This window comes from Podarcis pityusensis (assembly GCF_964106645.2).
Source record: "Podarcis pityusensis genome assembly, chromosome: 4".
Lineage (NCBI taxonomy): Eukaryota > Metazoa > Chordata > Lepidosauria > Squamata > Lacertidae > Podarcis > Podarcis pityusensis.
Window position 1 is genome coordinate 59,856,193 of NC_138027.1, and position 17,972 is coordinate 59,874,164.

The 17,972-nt window shown below is 39.1% G+C and overlaps 1 protein-coding gene across 2 annotated transcripts in view; it reads left to right on the plus strand.

Annotated features, from left to right (window-relative positions):
• Positions 1–89: 89 nt before the first annotated feature.
• The window catches only part of RPGR (retinitis pigmentosa GTPase regulator), a 38,862-nt gene continuing 20,979 nt past the window's right edge, over positions 90–17,972 (plus strand). For both annotated transcript variants that reach the window (XM_081004368.1, XM_081004369.1), the window contains exons 1-13: positions 90–358; positions 2,048–2,173; positions 4,077–4,169; positions 5,245–5,307; positions 6,620–6,778; positions 7,766–7,915; positions 8,561–8,719; positions 10,157–10,312; positions 12,063–12,187; positions 13,003–13,188; positions 13,861–14,047; positions 14,932–15,038; positions 16,080–16,145. In XM_081004368.1, coding sequence (XP_080860494.1) covers positions 217–358; positions 2,048–2,173; positions 4,077–4,169; positions 5,245–5,307; positions 6,620–6,778; positions 7,766–7,915; positions 8,561–8,719; positions 10,157–10,312; positions 12,063–12,187; positions 13,003–13,188; positions 13,861–14,047; positions 14,932–15,038; positions 16,080–16,145 — 1,719 coding nt within the window. In that variant the 5' untranslated portion in view covers positions 90–216. The remainder of the gene's footprint in view (positions 359–2,047; positions 2,174–4,076; positions 4,170–5,244; positions 5,308–6,619; positions 6,779–7,765; positions 7,916–8,560; positions 8,720–10,156; positions 10,313–12,062; positions 12,188–13,002; positions 13,189–13,860; positions 14,048–14,931; positions 15,039–16,079; positions 16,146–17,972) is intronic.

Here is a 17,972-nt window from a genome sequence, read left to right on the forward strand (position 1 = left end):
TGTGAGTTTCCAAGTGGGAATGCCCCCCTGTTCTCGGTGCCCACCATTTTGCAATGCTCATGGAGGAGTCTTGCTAATTGCTAATTGAACTATTCAGGCGGTAACTTTCGTAAAAGCAATATTTTGAGGAGGGTTTTTTGTTCCTTTGTTTTTTAAAAAGAAAACCTCTATGGTATTTGGAGATGACGCTCTACGCCGGCTTGCAGGGGACTCTCTATGGTCGCTTCTCTAGCGGCCTCCGTTGCTAGTGGCAGGCGGTTTGTTTACTTCCGGGAGCCAGGCTGCTCGCGCTTCCTTCTGTCTCCTAGGCGCCTCCCCCTCGAGCCTGTCATGGGGGAGGCCGAGGAGCAGGTGCCCGGTGAGTCCCAGTCCCGTCCCCCCCTCGTCTCGGGAAGCTAGTTGGTTGGTGCCGGCGCCCCTCGCCTGCTTCTGTCGTCATCGGCGGGCCCCGCGAGGCGAGCGCGCGGCAGGTTCCCCGCCGCCTCCCTGTTGTTTTTCTCTCCTCTCCCCACACTTTGCTCTTTATTTCCTCCGTATTGCATGGTAGAGGCAGGGAGAAGCGGGGAATTTGCTTCAGACTCAGGAGAGTTTGAACCCATTCCTAGCCCGTGCTTTCTCTGAAGTAAGTCCCATTTACTTCTTGGGGGACTTATTTCCAAGTAAGTAAAACGCCCTCAATGTGTTTCAGCCCCATTATGCGGAGTGGCACATTGTATTTCAGGGCGTTATTTTTAGGCCACATGTTTCATTCCAGATGAGTGAGGAAAATGGTTAAAAGGTCAGATATAGGGCCTGTCACACACTTCTTCATGTAGTGTACAGTGGTACCTCGGGTTACATACGCTTCAGGTTACACACTCCGCTAACCCAGAAATAGTGCTTCAGGTTAAGAACTTTGCTTCAGGATGAGAACAGAAATTGTGCTCTGGCGGCAGCAGGAGGCCCCATTAGCTAAAGTGGTGCTTCAGGTTAAGAACAGTTTCAGGTTAAGAACGGACCTCCGGAACGAATTACCGTAAGTACTTAACCCGAGGTACCACTGTATACTCAAACTCGGAACTCACTCCCATAGCAGGCAGTGTGACTGGGAAGGCTTTAAAAAAAAGAAAGAATTGGACACATTCAAGGAGGATATGTCTATTCATGGCTACTAGCCAGAACGACTAGGCTCTGAATACCAGTTACTGGAAACTGCAGAAGGGGAGAGTGCTCTTCTCCCTGGGTCCTGCCTGCCAGCTTCCCACAGGTTGACCACTGTGAGAACAGGACGCTGGACTAGATGGGTTATTGGCCTGATCCATCAAGCTCTTAAAATGTTCTTATTTGCAAAGACTCGTTGAATTAAAGTGTTAAAAGTAACTGGTACCCACTTTTTTTATTTTGGCCTCACCTGCTCCCAGGAAAACTTTTAACAGAGCGATACTATTAATGCGCACCCAGAAGCAACTCTCATAAAAGTTCAGTAGGGTTTGCTCTGAGGTAACTGTTTAGGATTGCAGCCTTTGTTTGTTTTCTTGCTACTTGTGTTTCCAATTTTAAATAAGGAATCTCACCTTGTACCTAACAGCGCTGCTTGTCATATGACACTATCTGAAAAAGTATTTGGACAATTTAATAAAATATTTGTCTCTATATTAGCAGAACTTCGGACACCAAGGGCAGAAAAGTACACCCTAGGATTTTGGAATCTTAAAATACCTGAAGGGCTGTTATATAGTTGTGTGTTTTCCCCTGTTCCAGCTTGTAGGTTGCAACCAATTGGTTCAAATTACAAGAACATTTTAGATTAAACATAAGAGGAACTTCCTAACAGCATGAGCTGTTCAGCAGTAGAGCAGACTACTTCTAAAGGTGATACACTCTCATTTTTTAGAGATTTCTAAGCAGAAGGTGAGTGTGCCATAGCAGTGAATTTCCTGCATCAGGACCAAGCTGAACTAGATTACTTCTGAGGTTTCTTCCAGATGCTATTCTCTCAGAAAGAATGCTGTTAGGAGTAAAGTATGAAATAGAATTCAATATTTACGCTATTTTTTTTCTTTTTTAGAATCAGGTGCTGTATTCACATTTGGAAAAAGCAAATTTGCCGATAATGTGCCTAGCAAGTTTTGGTTTAAAAATGACAAGCCTTTTCACATATCATGCGGAGATGAACATACTTCTGTTGTAACAGGTTAGTGTTTAAGGTTTTCTTTTAATTCCTTTCTGTAGCATTTCAGGAAAAACAAGTTAGCATTGTACTAGTATTTTCACAAATTCAAAATATTTTATTGTGAAGGTTCTTGTCCTGATCACATTGTGGTAGCAGTCTGAACCCACTTACTTGAGAGTAAGACCTATTGTATCCAGTAGGATATACTTTGAAGAAAGCATGCATTGAATTGCACTATGAAGGCCCAGTCCTGAGGCAGACTTGGATGTTATTCAGAAGTAATGATGTTTGCAAGATGGTAACATGACCTTCCTGTGTTTGTGAAATGGAAGTCTTTATTTAATTATATTTTATTGAAGTAATTTCAAATAAAAGAAATTAATACAGAAAAAAGAAGGAAAAGTGAGGGGGAGAAAAAGAACAACAATATATGTAATATATATATATATATATATATATATATATACACACCAAAAAAAAACCCAAACAAACACAATATAAGATACTCCCATACATTCTTATTTAAATTGATATAGTGCTATTATCCTAATACTTACGTAAATGTGAAATGGAAATTTAGGTGTCTTTTCATGTTGAGATACATGCCATGAGCTTTGTTTGCATCTCCCTGGTCTAAAAACTTTAAAATGTATCATAAAAAAGCTGTTTCTTGATTAATTCAAAATTCAGTTTCTTGGTGATTTACTTTATATATATTTATCCAGTATTTTCTATCATCAAGAGAAGGGAGGCTTCTGAGAGCAGCTTGCAATCTCAGGAAACAATAAGCAATAAAGCAATAATTGTTACTCCTAAAATAAATTTCACCAGATCCTTGAAATTGTATACTTGGTGATAATACCAAAATTCAGCAGCAACTGAAGCCATACAAGTCATCATTAACCCAGGACTAGAACTGGCTGAAATATGATGATCAAAGACTTAAAAACAAATAATGATGTTCAAAGATCATCCGAACAATCTCTTTGGGAGACCACTCCACTGATATCAATTTTGAAAAATACTTGCAGTACAATCCTAATCCTGGATCCACTGGCTGTTAGAGTAAGGTTACCAGATTTTTTTCAATGAATCCGGGGACACTTTTCAAATTCCTACTAAACAGATGGATTTTGTCAGAGGACTGTTTTGTAAATCCGGGGACTGTCCCTGGGAAATGTGGACGTCTGGTAACCTTAATTAGAGTGGGGTGACTTTATAATTATTGTCAGTCTGGATAACTCAGTTAGAGCATGGTGCTGATAATGCCAAGGTTGCAAGTTCGATCTCCGTATGGGACAGCTGCATATTCCTGCATTGCAGGGAGTTGGCCCAGATGATCTTGAGGGTCCCTTCCAACCATTGGAGCCAGCTCCACGGGGCTATGGGTGCTTGGACACCCACAATAGTACAATTGTGGGGGCTGGGCACCCAAAAAGGCAATGAGAAAAGCCGGCAGGCAGCAGTGGCCCTGCCTCCAGGAGAAAAGCAGTTCAGCGCCCTCTGCAGCCAGCAAGCAAGGCACCATTTCGGGGGGGGGGGGTCTCTGCCTCTGAGTCCAAGACACTCACCATGGAAAAGTGGGCCTAACTGGCTGCAGAGAGGAGGAGCCACCGGCGCCCCCCGCCACAATGCAGATTCGCAACGTCACACACACATGCCTGCACATAGTGTGTGTGACTTTGCACGTCTGCTTTGCTCAGCGGTACCCACAATCCTGAGGGTAAGATGGCACACCTGCTTCCAGCTCTACAATATGATTCTGTGTGTTTTTGTAATATTTTGCAGTATATGAAGCGTGCATGATAATTATTTGAGCAGGGGAGGATCAATGGCAAAAGGCCAGCCAAGGTTATTTCACATTTTTAGAGAACCTTAAAGCAAACTCATTGGTGATCACCCTTTTTTTTAATATATTCTGTAGAAAATGGTAAACTTTACATGTTTGGAAGCAACAACTGGGGACAACTAGGATTTGGAACAAGGAATACTGTCAACAAGCCAACTTGCGTGAAAGGTTAGTCTCGCATATGTGGTTTTATAACAGATGCTGTAATTGAAAATGAGTGGAAGAATGAACTCAGTCGCTAATACTTATGGAGATTCCTAACACCACTACTATAATAGCTCTCACTACATTTGGAACATAGGCACAGCTTTCATATGAGAATTCTTAACAGCTATTGCCCCACTTTATTTAAAAGAGAGAGAGAGAGAGAAAGGAAAACAAAAGGCATTTGAGAATTGAAATAACCACAGTTAGAATATAACCACAGACAAAGCCTTTCAGCTACGATTTATGAAATAGTAGAAAAAGCTAAAGAAGAAGAAGATACATGCAAGTTTTTTTAGCAACAAATAAACTTTACAAAGCAAGGGGGAGTTTCTTTTGTAGAAGGGTAACGACACTGATAAATTATTTTCATATACATTTTTTATTTAAGACAAAGAAAAAACTAATATAGCTCTAACTCTTGACAAAATGCATAGTATTTTTATTTCTCCCATCATTTTAAGATTTAAGGTATTTGACAATCCAGCGTTTTCTCCTGAAGTATGGAAATAAATCTATTTGAAAATATACCTTCTTTTATAATACAAGCCCATCCTAAATAACAGGACATGTGCTGTTTCCTGTGGTTTAAACTAAGAGGATGAGGAGTGAAAAATCAATGTTTCGGTTCGTTTCTGGCCAGGAACGCTTAAGCAAAGAGTATCATCTTTGATTTACTCCCAGGTTAAGTGTGTATAGGACTGCAGCCTTAATGATCCATTATTATTATAAAAATGTCATTGAATTAGAATAGGTTCTATGGGCAAATTTGCAAAATGGAAAAACCGCAGCCAATAATACATTGCAAACTATTGTGTTAGTTGCTCTAGAATGAGTTCAAACCTAATTTCAGTGGCTAATGCGCACCTGTGGGTCCCATGCTGGTAACTTCTAGACTGGAGTATGGAAGGTCTATCTTTTTGCCATTTTTCCGCTTACCACTGATATATAGTTAGTAGACAGTATGTAAAGTTGGAGCTTAATACATTTAACAGTATTTTTTTTTTTAAATGGTAACCACTGTCTATTTAATCCTCAGCTTTAAAACCAGAAAAAGTAAAACTAGCTGCTTGCGGGAGAAACCACACCTTGATTTATACAGGTATGTCATCTATATTTGCACATCAAATATCTTATGGCCGCTTTCTGTGCACATTCTAAGAAATAGTCAGAACCTTAAAAAAACAAACAAACCCATTATGTGCACCTTTTATATTGAACAAGACACTTGGTCCATATGCTGTAAAACGGCCAGATTTGACTGGCTGCACCTTTCCTAAGGCCCGAGACAGCCTTGTCATCTGAAATTCATTAACTAGAAAATCCTGCGACTAAATGTCATCTGTATGCAAGCATAGTATGTGATCTACATCTAAGTTGTGACCCTCCCTAATCCTTACTGAATAATTTTCAACTATCCTTAATAGAGCTGATTTTTTAAAAACAATATCTTGGATAAGATTTTGCTTAGCAGTAGCTAACCTGTTCAGTGTGGTTAACCCAAATAAACCTCTGGTTACACAGATCTTTCTGTGGAGATGGTAATAGCAAGGAAGTCAGCTGTTTTCTTATTGTGAATTCAGGTAGTAAATTTGATGCTGCCATCCTACTGAGATGGAAACATGCAAGGTAGCTCCTGTCGATAAATTCCTGCAAGGCATTTATCATTTATAGGAAATTCTCCTTTCCTTATCACGGTAGAATTTAAAGTCTTCAGTAATATTGTGAAATGAATAATTTTGAAAATATTTAGATCCGATTGCCATTCTTATGTCTGTTTTCCCTAGTAAATTATGTACATTTTTCATTAAACATGAATTCATTTTAATCAGGACCAAAAGGTGTCAGGTTAAACATGAGAAAGGCACATGTTGTGGTTAATTAATTTAATGCCCGTCATTAACATTTGTAGTTTGTATGTTCGAGCAAGATTGCATTTAATTAACTTTGGCCTGAGTACACATGCTAATTGATTCTCATTGCTAGCTGAGCCTTTACCTGTAGCGCAGGGGGGCTAACTTGTGAATCTTCTGGTGTTGCGGAACTACAGCTTCCTCAGCCCCATTGCAAATTGTCTATCTCCGAGGTTCTTTTCCTTTTGTTTAGAAGGGAAGAAATAAAACAAGTCATTCCTAATTGTAAATATTGATTTCCAGCCATGAGCAGAAACTACTTTTACTATGTTATGCATATTCCAATAGTATATTTTTGGAATGTAGAATCCTGCTGCAGAGCGATGATTCTTAAGAACTTAAATAGGAATTTCTACAGGCAGACTTTGAGCATTTGAGGGCACCAGGGATCGAACTTTTGTACATGGGTGAAAATAAACTTGAGCTGGTCTGATTTTTTTAGGTTTTGCTGTTGCTTCAGATGAGAGTGTGCTTATTCTACATGTGCTTTTCTGTGTGCAGAACAAGGAAATGTATATGCTGCTGGAGGTAACAGTGAAGGGCAGTTGGGATTAGGTGACACAGAGGAAAGAAGCACATTTCATCTAATTAGTTTTTTTAGTAACCAGCACAAGATCAAACAGCTGGCAGCTGGATCCTACACGTCAGCAGCACTAACTGGTGAGCCCAACAGCTAACACAAATGGTGTGTGTGTGTGTTTCCAAAAACATCCTTACTTGGTTCCTAGTTCTTGACTGAAGTATATCATTGAACAGCAAATGCTTTGCTTTGCTTAACTCTTTGGAAAGTATCCTGCCCTACAGTTATTTATTGGGTTTTCCTATAATTTTAGGGAAAATTTTTGTGAGTATCCAAATATTATGAACCTCTTTAGGTGTATAACAGCATATATTTATATTCAAGGGTGTCTTCGTACGTCCTTTGTAGCTTGACAGTTTGACTACCACAGTCTCCTAGCTTTCACATTGAACTGCTCCTAAATGTAGCTATTTTCTGTGTAATTTAATTTCATTGCTGTCTTGATTTAAGAGAGAAATAAGTTTAGATAGGAGGGCATAGCATTTAGCAATCTGTTTCCAGACACAACATGTTGTTTCTTATGTTGGGGGGGGGGGATCATGGTTCCAGTGAAGTTTTTACTGTGATTTTTGAAATTCAGCTCTCTAGCATTTCATATACTATATTACAAGATGCTTTTAAAATCCCCTCCACCAAATTCCTAGGGTTTAAAACACCCTATGTTGTATTGCAAGGACTGCATTTCAGGAATCACAATATTGAGGTGTTGCTGTAAATTGGAAATACCATGTGTGGGGTGTGCTAGCTCCACAACCTCGTTCCAGTCGCCCTGCACAATTTCAGTGGTGAGTGTCTCATGGAGACTTCTGCATGATGTAGAATGCTGGAAAGGATTCTAAGCTGCATGGGGAGCCCACATGGGTAGAAGTAGGCTCTGTGCTTCATACAGTTGCCCTCAAACATGTGGAGGGAAAGGGGTTTTGCAAAGCACAGCAGCCATGATACAGTGGCCACGTAAGCCCTGAATAGGACTTACATGGCCACTAGATCATGGATCCTGGGTTTTGTAAAGCCAGCTTATTTAAATAAGTAAACAATACACTTACAAAACTCTCTTTTCTTTTAAGAGGATGGACAGCTTTTTATGTGGGGGGACAATTCCGAAGGACAAATTGGTTTGGCTGATGAAGCTAATGCATATGTTCCTCATCAAGTGGATGTTGGTAAACCCGTTTCCTGGATCTCTTGTGGATACTACCACTCCGCCTTAATAACACGTAAGTGTGGAAATCTGGAGAGATGCAGAGGTGTGGTGTACTTTCAATCATTAAATCCGATTATGCCCCTTATAGTAGTTTGGGATTAGATTACCTGTCATTACTTGGTTAAGAGTTTGGATTCTGTTTTTGCTTGGATATATGCTACTAATTTGGTGGTGGTCAGACTCATATAAAGTATTGATCATGAACCTATTAATCTCTGCAAAAATGGTTTGGGCTTATTATTTGGGTAAAACATAATCCTTAACATACTGATAGCTGAGATAAATAAACTGACAGTTTCTGTACATAGAAGGTATGGATTTTGAGCATTAACTACTGTAGTGGGGAAATGGTAATGGAATTTATTGACTGTTGGAATAAGATCAGTAGTCATATAAAGCTGGTAATGAATTTATTTCTGTAATCTGATCTTTCTGCAATTTGTGCAGAGTTGTTGCAATATAGTTTGTTGTTGTTGATGATGATGATGATGAATAAGCTAATCTAGTGATGGACCTGTAATCTAAAAATAAAGTGGTGGTGTGTTTAAGTTTAAATACAGCCCTGTCTTATACATTTGTCATAAAGGAGACACGCAAAAAAATACCTCTTTTGTCCTAGCCTTAGTCTCAGTCTTGCTGCTTTGTTGTTTTCTTACAGGAGATGGAGAACTTTATACTTTTGGGGAGCCTGAGAATGGAAAACTAGGTCTTTCAAAAGAGCAACTGAAAAACTACAAGGTCCCACAACTTGTTTCTGGAATTTCTGGTAGGGCCAATAAGGTTGCCTGTGGAGGAGGACACACAGTAGCGCTTGCAGGTATATTAGCTTCTTGCTCCTCAAATTGTGGGCTCATGTTTTAATCCCCACAATCCTAAACTGTTTAATCCACACATTTAAATGGGTCCACCTACATACGACTTAGCATATTGGATGCTGTATGTCAAAGATGGTGGAGACGATTATAAAATAGCTGCTTAGTTTCTGTTGAAATAATTTAGCAAAATTAATTCGCAAGGTGTCAGTGGCAAATGGATGTAGTGATGGAAATTGTAGAGCAAAACTAAGTAAAGAAAAGTTATTTAAAAGTGATGGAAGAAGGGGCAGAATTGGCTAAGAAAAGGGACAGTGTGAAGCATCTGTCTAGAGGCAGGTCCACACCATACATTTAAGGCACTTTCAACACATATTCAACATATTCAACACATGAGTTTCCCCCAAAGGTTCTTGGGAACTGTGGTTTTCCCCACACAGAAGTTCCCAGCATCCTTAACAAAGTATAGTTCCCAGGATTCTTTGGGAGACGTCAAGGGCATTAAATGTACATATTATGTGATTTAAATGTATGGTGTGGATCTGCGCATGATCAGTGGTCCTCTTATATGATGTAGAGTTTTAGTGCTGGGTTTACACCATTTGCACATATGCACAGTACTAGAACTAGTAGCTAAATTAGCCGTCAGTCTGGTGGTGATTTTATATAACCAAAGCAGAGACAGTGAAAAGCCAACAACACTCAGGTCTTTGGCATGCTACTACTCAGGCTGAATCCTATGTGTTCTGGTTGATTCCTATTACTGACAACTAGGCTGAGATGTTAGTGAGACTAGACCCTGCATAAGGGAATAGGGGTAAAGGTGTTTACTATTCTAAATAACACCTAACCCTCTTACTGAGGCTTTTAAAGAGGTGTGGTTTTATTTTCTTTCCTTGTTATTTTGCTTCTGTATCTTCCAGCAGAGGGAGCTTTAATATTTTATTTAGTATAATATTTTGGGTTATGTAATATGATAGTCTTACAATGATATTATGGGTTTAAATATATTGGTTATTCTCATTTTTAAAAATCTCTCTCTCTCATTACTTTTCTTTTTAAGTACAAGGCCTGGTGTACGCATCACATTGACCCATAGGCTAAAACAAAATGTGGTTTAGTGTGAACACATTGCATTTTGGTTCATGCTTCTCGTTTCCAGTGGTGCTCCTCCTTCACTCCTGCTGATGTGTAGTAGACATATGAAATGTTGTTTCCTCCAAACCACAAGCAGAAAATCAAGAGCAATTCTTGATTACTACTCAACTACTCATTGATGGTTGGAAGAGACATACCTTTGTTCAGATGACATGACAAGTCACATTCTGCGGCATGCCAGGAATTGGGGAGGAACAGCATGGGAACTTTTGAGCAGTGTGCACTAGGAAACTTGGAGGATGGAAAACTATGGATAGAATATTAATCTCATGTATGTTTTTCAGAGGGGAAGGTCTACACATTTGGCCTTGGCCAATATGGGCAGCTTGGACATGGTACATTTATTTTTGAAATTTCTGAACCAAAGATGGTGGATTGTTTGAGAAAGCATAAAATCTGTAACATTGCCAGTGGGGAAAATCATACAGCTTTAGTGACAGGTATGTATGCGGTTAGCTGTGAAACGTATTTGCAATGCTATTGGTGTATTTTTGTGCTTAATACAAAATTTTCTTGTTTTTAAATCTGCCAGGTCACAGAGAGATATGTAAAACTTTTCCTATGAAACCTTTTAAATAAAATTTTCTCAAATTAAGACTCAGAACAGCTGAAAGGGACCCTCTGGGGCAAAGGGCAAGTTATATAAACAGAAACTCCAGGAAGTATCATTGAAGAAAGCAATTCTTCTATTGTTTGAATCAGTTGTTCCTGCTGAAGGGGCATTTCTGAGTTTGACGGAGCCTTAAGCAACAGGGGGACTCGGAAGAATATGTGTTTGTATTTGTTTGCAGTTCAGGGAAGCAGGGTAAGAGTGTCCTTTTGGTGGAACAGGGGAAGGAGATGACTCTCTGAGATTTTATAAGTTACAAAATATTAAATATGTATAAATGGAGGTGACAAGACCCTGGTGGTCTTAAACATATTTCATAGTCATTCTTATCTATATGTAGTTTATTAAACAAAACAAAAAGCCATGCAATATGTACAGCACAGTCCTATACTTGCCTCCTCAAAATGGATCTCAGTAAATTCAATGGGGTATACTCTCTGGTGTGAGTACTGCAGTGACATTTGCTTAGTTCATATTCAGTGGCCAAACCATGGGCTGAGCATTGGGTTGTGCTTGAGGTTTGTGTGCTCTTTCCTCCACAATGTTTCCTTCACATGCTCTGACATACTACCTGGTGCAGGCAAGCCATAATTGGTAATTAAGTCTGAACTGGACAAACTGTGGTATGCCTACAAATTAGAATGGGAATCCATGGGTTCATGATGCATATGTGTGATTTAACCCATTCTTATGATTTTAATGGAAATTGCGAACCAGGCAAGAATATCAGTGGCAGCTGCTGAAGTGCTTAGGCAGGCTTAATGGGAAGCACTCTTTTCAGAAGAATGCAAAACCTGGCTTGTAGTACTCAGCTACCAATCGTGAATATACATCTTAATTTAATGAAGTCATCAAGATCACTGAAAAAATCTCCAGACTGTGCAATAAATATATTCACCAGATGTGTTTTCCTGTTCGTATGCTAATTTTATTTTAGCATAATTAATGTAATTCAGAAGGTACATGACCTTTCTGCTAATGATGCTAGCGGGTTTTCTGCTGCAAATCTATTTTCTGATCAGCTTGCCTTCTCTAGTTTAATCAGCTTGTATGTACTTCCTATAGATTTGGCTCAGTAGCTGTCCATTTTTCATGGCCTTAATGGTCCTAGTGGTTGATGAAGATTTAGTATTGAAGGGTTAATACCTGCGTTGTAAATAGATGTTTGGGTTTTTAAGGTAAACTTGAAGAAGCCGGGTAATCCTAAAGGCTAGAATACAATATCTACTCTTGATACTTGGAGCACTAACTCCTTATTTTTACTTGTTCAATGGTTCCATTAGGAAGCAACTGACATGGAAACTTGAGAATGTCAACATTCCAAAACATTCAAATGTAATAATATTATGAACATTATTTTCATAGCTATATGTTTTACATTAGCCAGATTAACTTTTTTGTTGTTGTTTTCCTTCCTCTAGTGGAAAAACTATGTTACAGGTTGAAATATTTATTTCAGAATTTTTGCTCTTGGAAAGAAAGTGATTCTCCTTTCTAATTAGTTGTTGTGGCTTCACCCACTGCTTTTTACACACTGCTGCATTACATATTAGTAAACATGCTTCTTTCTCCACATTTAGAGAACGGCCTTATGTACACCTTTGGAGATGGACGGCATGGCAAATTAGGGCTTGGGGAAGAAAATTACACTAATCAGTTTTTTCCTACGCTATGTTCCAATTTTGGGGGGTTTGCTATACAGTCGGTAAGGCTTCCTTTTTTCTTCATGCTCTGAAATACTAATTCAGTATATCTCATGTTGTACTTAAAGGTACCATATTTAGAGGTCATCCATATGTTTATACCGTGCTATATTTTTTAATTGTAGATGAGCACTGGAGACATTTATATTTCTTGGTATGTTTTTTAAAAAAATAATTGGTTTACTTTTTCTCTTTAGATAGAAAAATAGATTTGTATGAGATGTTTCTTTGTGATCAAAGCCAGTGCTGTGCTATGTGCACGGTAAACCGTTTGAAGGAATGAACATCTTTAAGCAAATTTCTTAGATTCTACAGCAGATTCTTAGATTTCCGTACAGCAGTTGGGATATAAACCTCTGCTACTTAATGGATTTTTTGACATCAAGGCTACGATCAAGGCTACACCCAGCCTGTCACTATTTTGCCAAAATAATCATATTAGGGTGAGATATCAAAACAAGTTTGCCAAAAAGGCACACTGTTTCTAGCCCTTCCACAATTGCTTCACGGACAGAGTGAGGGTGAGTGAGTTAAGTCTCCCTGAGACAATCACTTAGAAAAAGAGCACCACCAAATGGTAACCTCACACCAGTATCTTACTTCTTTCCATTTAGAGTCTCATATTTGTCACGTTGACCTCGCTCAAAATACTATGATTTGGAAATGATGCATAACATGTGTTGAGGGACCGTAATGGTGAAAGTTCTGAAGATTGTACCAAATCATTAGAAGTGTACTTTCTGCTTAGGTTTCCCCTTCCTATGTACCTGCAAAGTTTACAGCCTCCATTAATCCCTGCATTGACTTTGTACTGTAGGTTTCCTGTGGTGGTTGTCACATGCTAGTTTTTGCCACACCGAGGCCTAAAGAACTGGGTGAAACTCATGTGTCTGACCAAAAGGAACACCACTTGTCTGCTGTGGTCTCTGAAGTGGGTGGAGATGCATTAGTAATAGATACCTTCCATCGGACGTTATCGGCACGCTTGCGGCGGAGAGCAAAGGTATATTTTAAACTGTTTCTACTGAGCTTCAAAAACGTCAAAAAACAACATGATCACACCTAGCTGCTATGCAACAAATCACCATTGGGGGCAGTGCAGGCTGTATGTGCCAAAGGCCAAGAGATTCACTAGGAAACACTTGGAGGAGAACTGCTTGACTTTCAATATTAAAATCTCCAGGCAGCTGTACAATAAAGTACTGAGATCCAAGATGGTAAAACCCTCCCTAAGTTTTTTTTAAATTGAAGAGTGCTATGAAAATATCTGCATTATAAATAAATAAATAGCACATCAAACTTCCATGCTATAGTTGACTGGTAATTTATTGTGGTAATAATTCCTTTATTATGTCTTTCTTTAACTGAACAGTAGGTGCAGCCTCTAACTTGCATGATTGTAGTTTTACTTATACATGCAGTTTGAACTTACTATAGCCTTGGTATTTTCAACTGTCCTGAATCTGGCCAGGGAAGACCCAGCACACATTGTAGATGATTTCCTGACTTCAAGCATTACTGCACTGTGGGCAGATTCACAGCGCTCATTCTAGGAAAATGAAAAGCAAACACTGCCCTCAATCCCTCAATCTACTCCTCATTGTATCACTGTCCTTTATTGGTTACCTTGAAGTGACTCAAAAGCTGCTATGCTATCTTTTCACCCTTTCACAAGGACAAATCACCGGAACAGGTTAGCCGGCTGGTACGAACACTTCCTCCACTAGGAGAAGGTCCTTCAAAGCTTGCATCCTGTGCCATGAGCAACACTCTCCCCCTTGGTGTACTCAGATCAAACCACCTTGACTCAGAGGCAGCTAATGGAAGTCAAGGCACCCAATCTGCTTTGGATGGTGAAACAGGTAAACTAATCACCAGTTTCTGTTATGCTCCTATCAATCATTTGTTGGGGTTTTTGAGCATCAGAGGTCCTTAAAACTGCAATGCAGTTATCACTTAGAGTCTCACTTGCTGATTGAATAATCAGTTGTGATACTGAGCAACATAAAGACAGGACAAGTGCAATACATCTACATTTGAAGTCACTGGGCAGGGTTATGTGATTGGAATTTTTTTCTTTGCACAATGGCCTCATTTGCCTGCCACTGAAAACTTAGCTTATAGTTTACTGTGAGCATGCCAATCTGAGTGTTCAGAAGAAACTACAATCCCAGGCTTAGCATTATGTCTGGACCAGAGACTGTAGTTTGCTTTGCTCCATTAAACCAAGATCTGTACTTAAGTTTTGCTTTTGACTTATGGATTGTGGTTTGTTTGAGCAAAACAAACTGCTATATCTGGTTCAGACATAACATAAAGTCATGGTCTGTGGGTTTTTTTCCTGCCATGTGCTAGTAGGAAGGAGAAAATTGGCCCAGACTGCATGTTCATGGTAAACCATTAACTATTGTTTAACCAGACACATGAACTGGGCCATGAGAGATCTGTGAATGGAATCTCTGTGCTTTCTTTCTTGCTTTTCTCAATTAAATAAGCCTCCCCACCTCCATACTTGCTGCCATTTGACCCATAGGGCAAGCAAAATATGCAGGCATCATTATGGACAGAAAACACATTCTTCCTTTTATTGTATTTACTGAAACATGATTACTCCTCGTGCCAGTTGAGACTGCCAGGAACTCTTCTGTTTCTGTTCTTTCTCGGTAATTAGAGGAGCATCCAGACTTCCTTTTCCTCAAATAAGTGCATACATGAATAACTGTATATCCTGTATTTTGTTTTAAAGGAGATAAGAAAGAGGAGAAAAATGATGCAGAAGAGAGCTCAACAGAAGATGATTCAGATGAAAATGAGGGTAGAACCCTTGGGAGCACCACAGATGTCTTGAATATGGTAATATTTATTTATTTATTTTGTCTCCACAGATCTCAGGGGGCTCGCAACATAAAAATACAATATAAAAGCACAAAATACATGATAAAAACATGGACAAAACATCCCACAAACCAAAAAACCCCTCCCACAAACACATCTGCTACTAGTGATTGTATTTATACTTTGGTTTGTGGCTGAGGTATAACCGTTTTCCTGTGGAGTGTCCGGTGGCAGTAGCAACAGCAGGAAGAGCACAGGAATCTTTCCTGGGCCACTTCCACATTCCACAGTTACAACATAGAGAGAAAATGGTTTCATATGGACATAATGCTCAACTATGGTTTAGTGTTTCAGGAATGGGCCATGGGCTTGTGCAACACATTCCTCCTCTCCTCCAGTATGACCATGAGGAGATCAAAAACGTTCACATCTGTTTTCAGTTAATCACAGTTTAACACTATGATCAGCCTATATATAAACTGATTAATTTTCACCATGGTTTATTGAAACGACTCAACTTCATGAAAACTGTTACAAAGTAGACCTGTTTTAGTAAACAGAAGTTAAGTCTAGCCACAGTTTAGCTTGGCAACTTAACACTAAACTGTGGTTTCTTAAAAACTGAAACAAGAACTTCCAGTCTCCTTGCATCTTGCATCTCCGTGCACAAGCCCAAGTCCACTTTGGTTTTACTGGGGACCTCTGTAGTGTAGTATTTAGGTAGCAAGAAAATTTGCATAGTTCTGGGTAAATGTTTTGCATTAATGTTAGTTAAAAGGATCAGGTAGGAGGGGATGGGAAAGACCTCTCTCTGCCTGAGATCTTGGAGAGCTGCTACCCCTCACAGTAGACAGTAATGGGCTAGATAGGCAACATATTTTACCAGGCAGAAGACAGATTCTTACAGTGCTATAATTCTGGTACTTTGGGCATCAGGCAATTAGTCTGGAAGGTATGTTGAGATCTTCCAGTTAAAAAGCAGAGTTCATGAATGTGTATCTAATGTTGTTTTGTTAGCTAGTTGCTGTTATTTACTACTCTCATTAAAATACTTTCCAGACCCATGTGATGAGAGTGAATCCCGATGACCATTCCTTGGAGTTAGCACCAGTACAAAAACAGAAGGTACTGCCAATTTATATATGTATTTTATCTTTTTATTTATTTGTTTATTTTTTTAAAAAAAATATTTTATCTAAAAAGTGGTTATCTTTCCTGTTGCTATAAAACATCAACTACAGTAACTCTACTGATTCTAGTTTAAAAAAACCCCAAAACAGGTAAATTTTAAATATGCCTTAAATAAGAGTTGTCACACAAAACAATTTGATGCATCTTTTGTTTCCGGGCACGTATTTAGGATAAGGGCAAATCTTTCCCCACACCAGGTTGCTTTTCTGCTTATTACTAGTGAAAGGTTTATATACATTGCTCTTATTTTCAAAATACAACCTATTTTGAGCAGTATACTTTTTCATCAGGGGCTGCAGTGGGAAAGAGGGCAGGAGACTCCTGCTGTGCAAGTGAAATTATACTTATGCTTCTCTGAATCTTGCCCATTTTCTTCTTCATCTTTTACGTTACCTTCATTTATGATCCTCTTCCATCCTGTCAAGCTGCTTACGTTCCCTTTTCATGTTCTGATTTATTTGCCTTTTGTCTTCCTCTCATTTTATTTGTAACACTCTCCTTTCTTTTGTCCCCCCTTTTCTTTCTTGCTTCCCATGCGGAGTAGAAGAAAAATAAAAATGGGAAACTGGATATTCATGGTAAGGGTGGGATGAAAGAGTCTGTTCCTCCCCGAGTTCAGAAGGGTTTGGAATTGGGTGGCACATCTTCTCAGGTGGAACCTACACATTCAGAGGGTCTAGGAAAGGATCCCAATTTAGAAAAAAGTTTTTACGATGCTTTTGTGAAGAAAATTAAGGCTGGTAAAAAGTACTCAAAAAGTAAGTCTGCACAGGCCACTACTGTTAGGGCACTGAAGCCTGACACTGACCAGACTATTAAAAAAGAATTTAAAGTAGCAAAAAAGGGGAAGTTGGACCAAGTAAATTCTAGTTCAACCCCTCAGGAGCTGCCATTCAGCCATGCTAGTGATGGTATGATAGAAAAACACTATGTGGATTGCCAGGAAAATAAAGCAGAAGTCAAAGTAGTGAAATCTGATAAATATGGCAAAATATATGTGCAAGGTAAAGAAAACAATGAAAAACAGAGAGAGTTTAAACACAAGGAGATATTTATGAAGCAAACAGCAGTAACTGTGTCATCATCTTCAAGTGAGGAAACTAGTAATGAGTCAGCAAAATATGTTCTTCAGATAAACCAGTATAATTATGGCAAAATAACAAAGAGAGAAATGGATGAAGAAAACAGAAATATAAATTGGGAGAAGGAGCAAAATAAAGAAAAGGAGTGTTTTGAAGATACCAGTATGCAAGCTCAGAGTGAAGAGAATGAAAATATAGATAGTTCAGATAAGGCTGCCAAGTTAGAAGAAGAGAATCTTGAAAGTGTGCAAGACAATGAAGAATGTGGAGTGGTTGCAGAAGAAGCTGAAAATGAAGAGGAGAAGCAAGATGGAAAAAATGACAGTGAAGTAGAATCTGAAGGAGAAGAAGGTGAAAATGAATCAAATAAAGAAGATGACCCTGGAGCCATCGATAGAGATGAAGAAGTTAAAATGCAGTCTAAAGCAGAAAATGTGGATAGGCTGGAGAATGAGGTGGAAGAAGGGAAAGTTGACACAGATTTTGAACTGCAAGAGGAAGAAGCAGAAGATATAGATGAGGCTGTAATGGAAGAAAAATATGAAAACATAGAGGAGGGTGAATTTGTAAAGGAAATTGAGGTAGTAGAGGAGGAGCAAGAGAAGAATGAATGGGTGGAAGAGGAGAAAGAAAAAGAGAGCAAGAGAGAAGAGAGGGAGAAGGAAGAAGAGACGAGGGA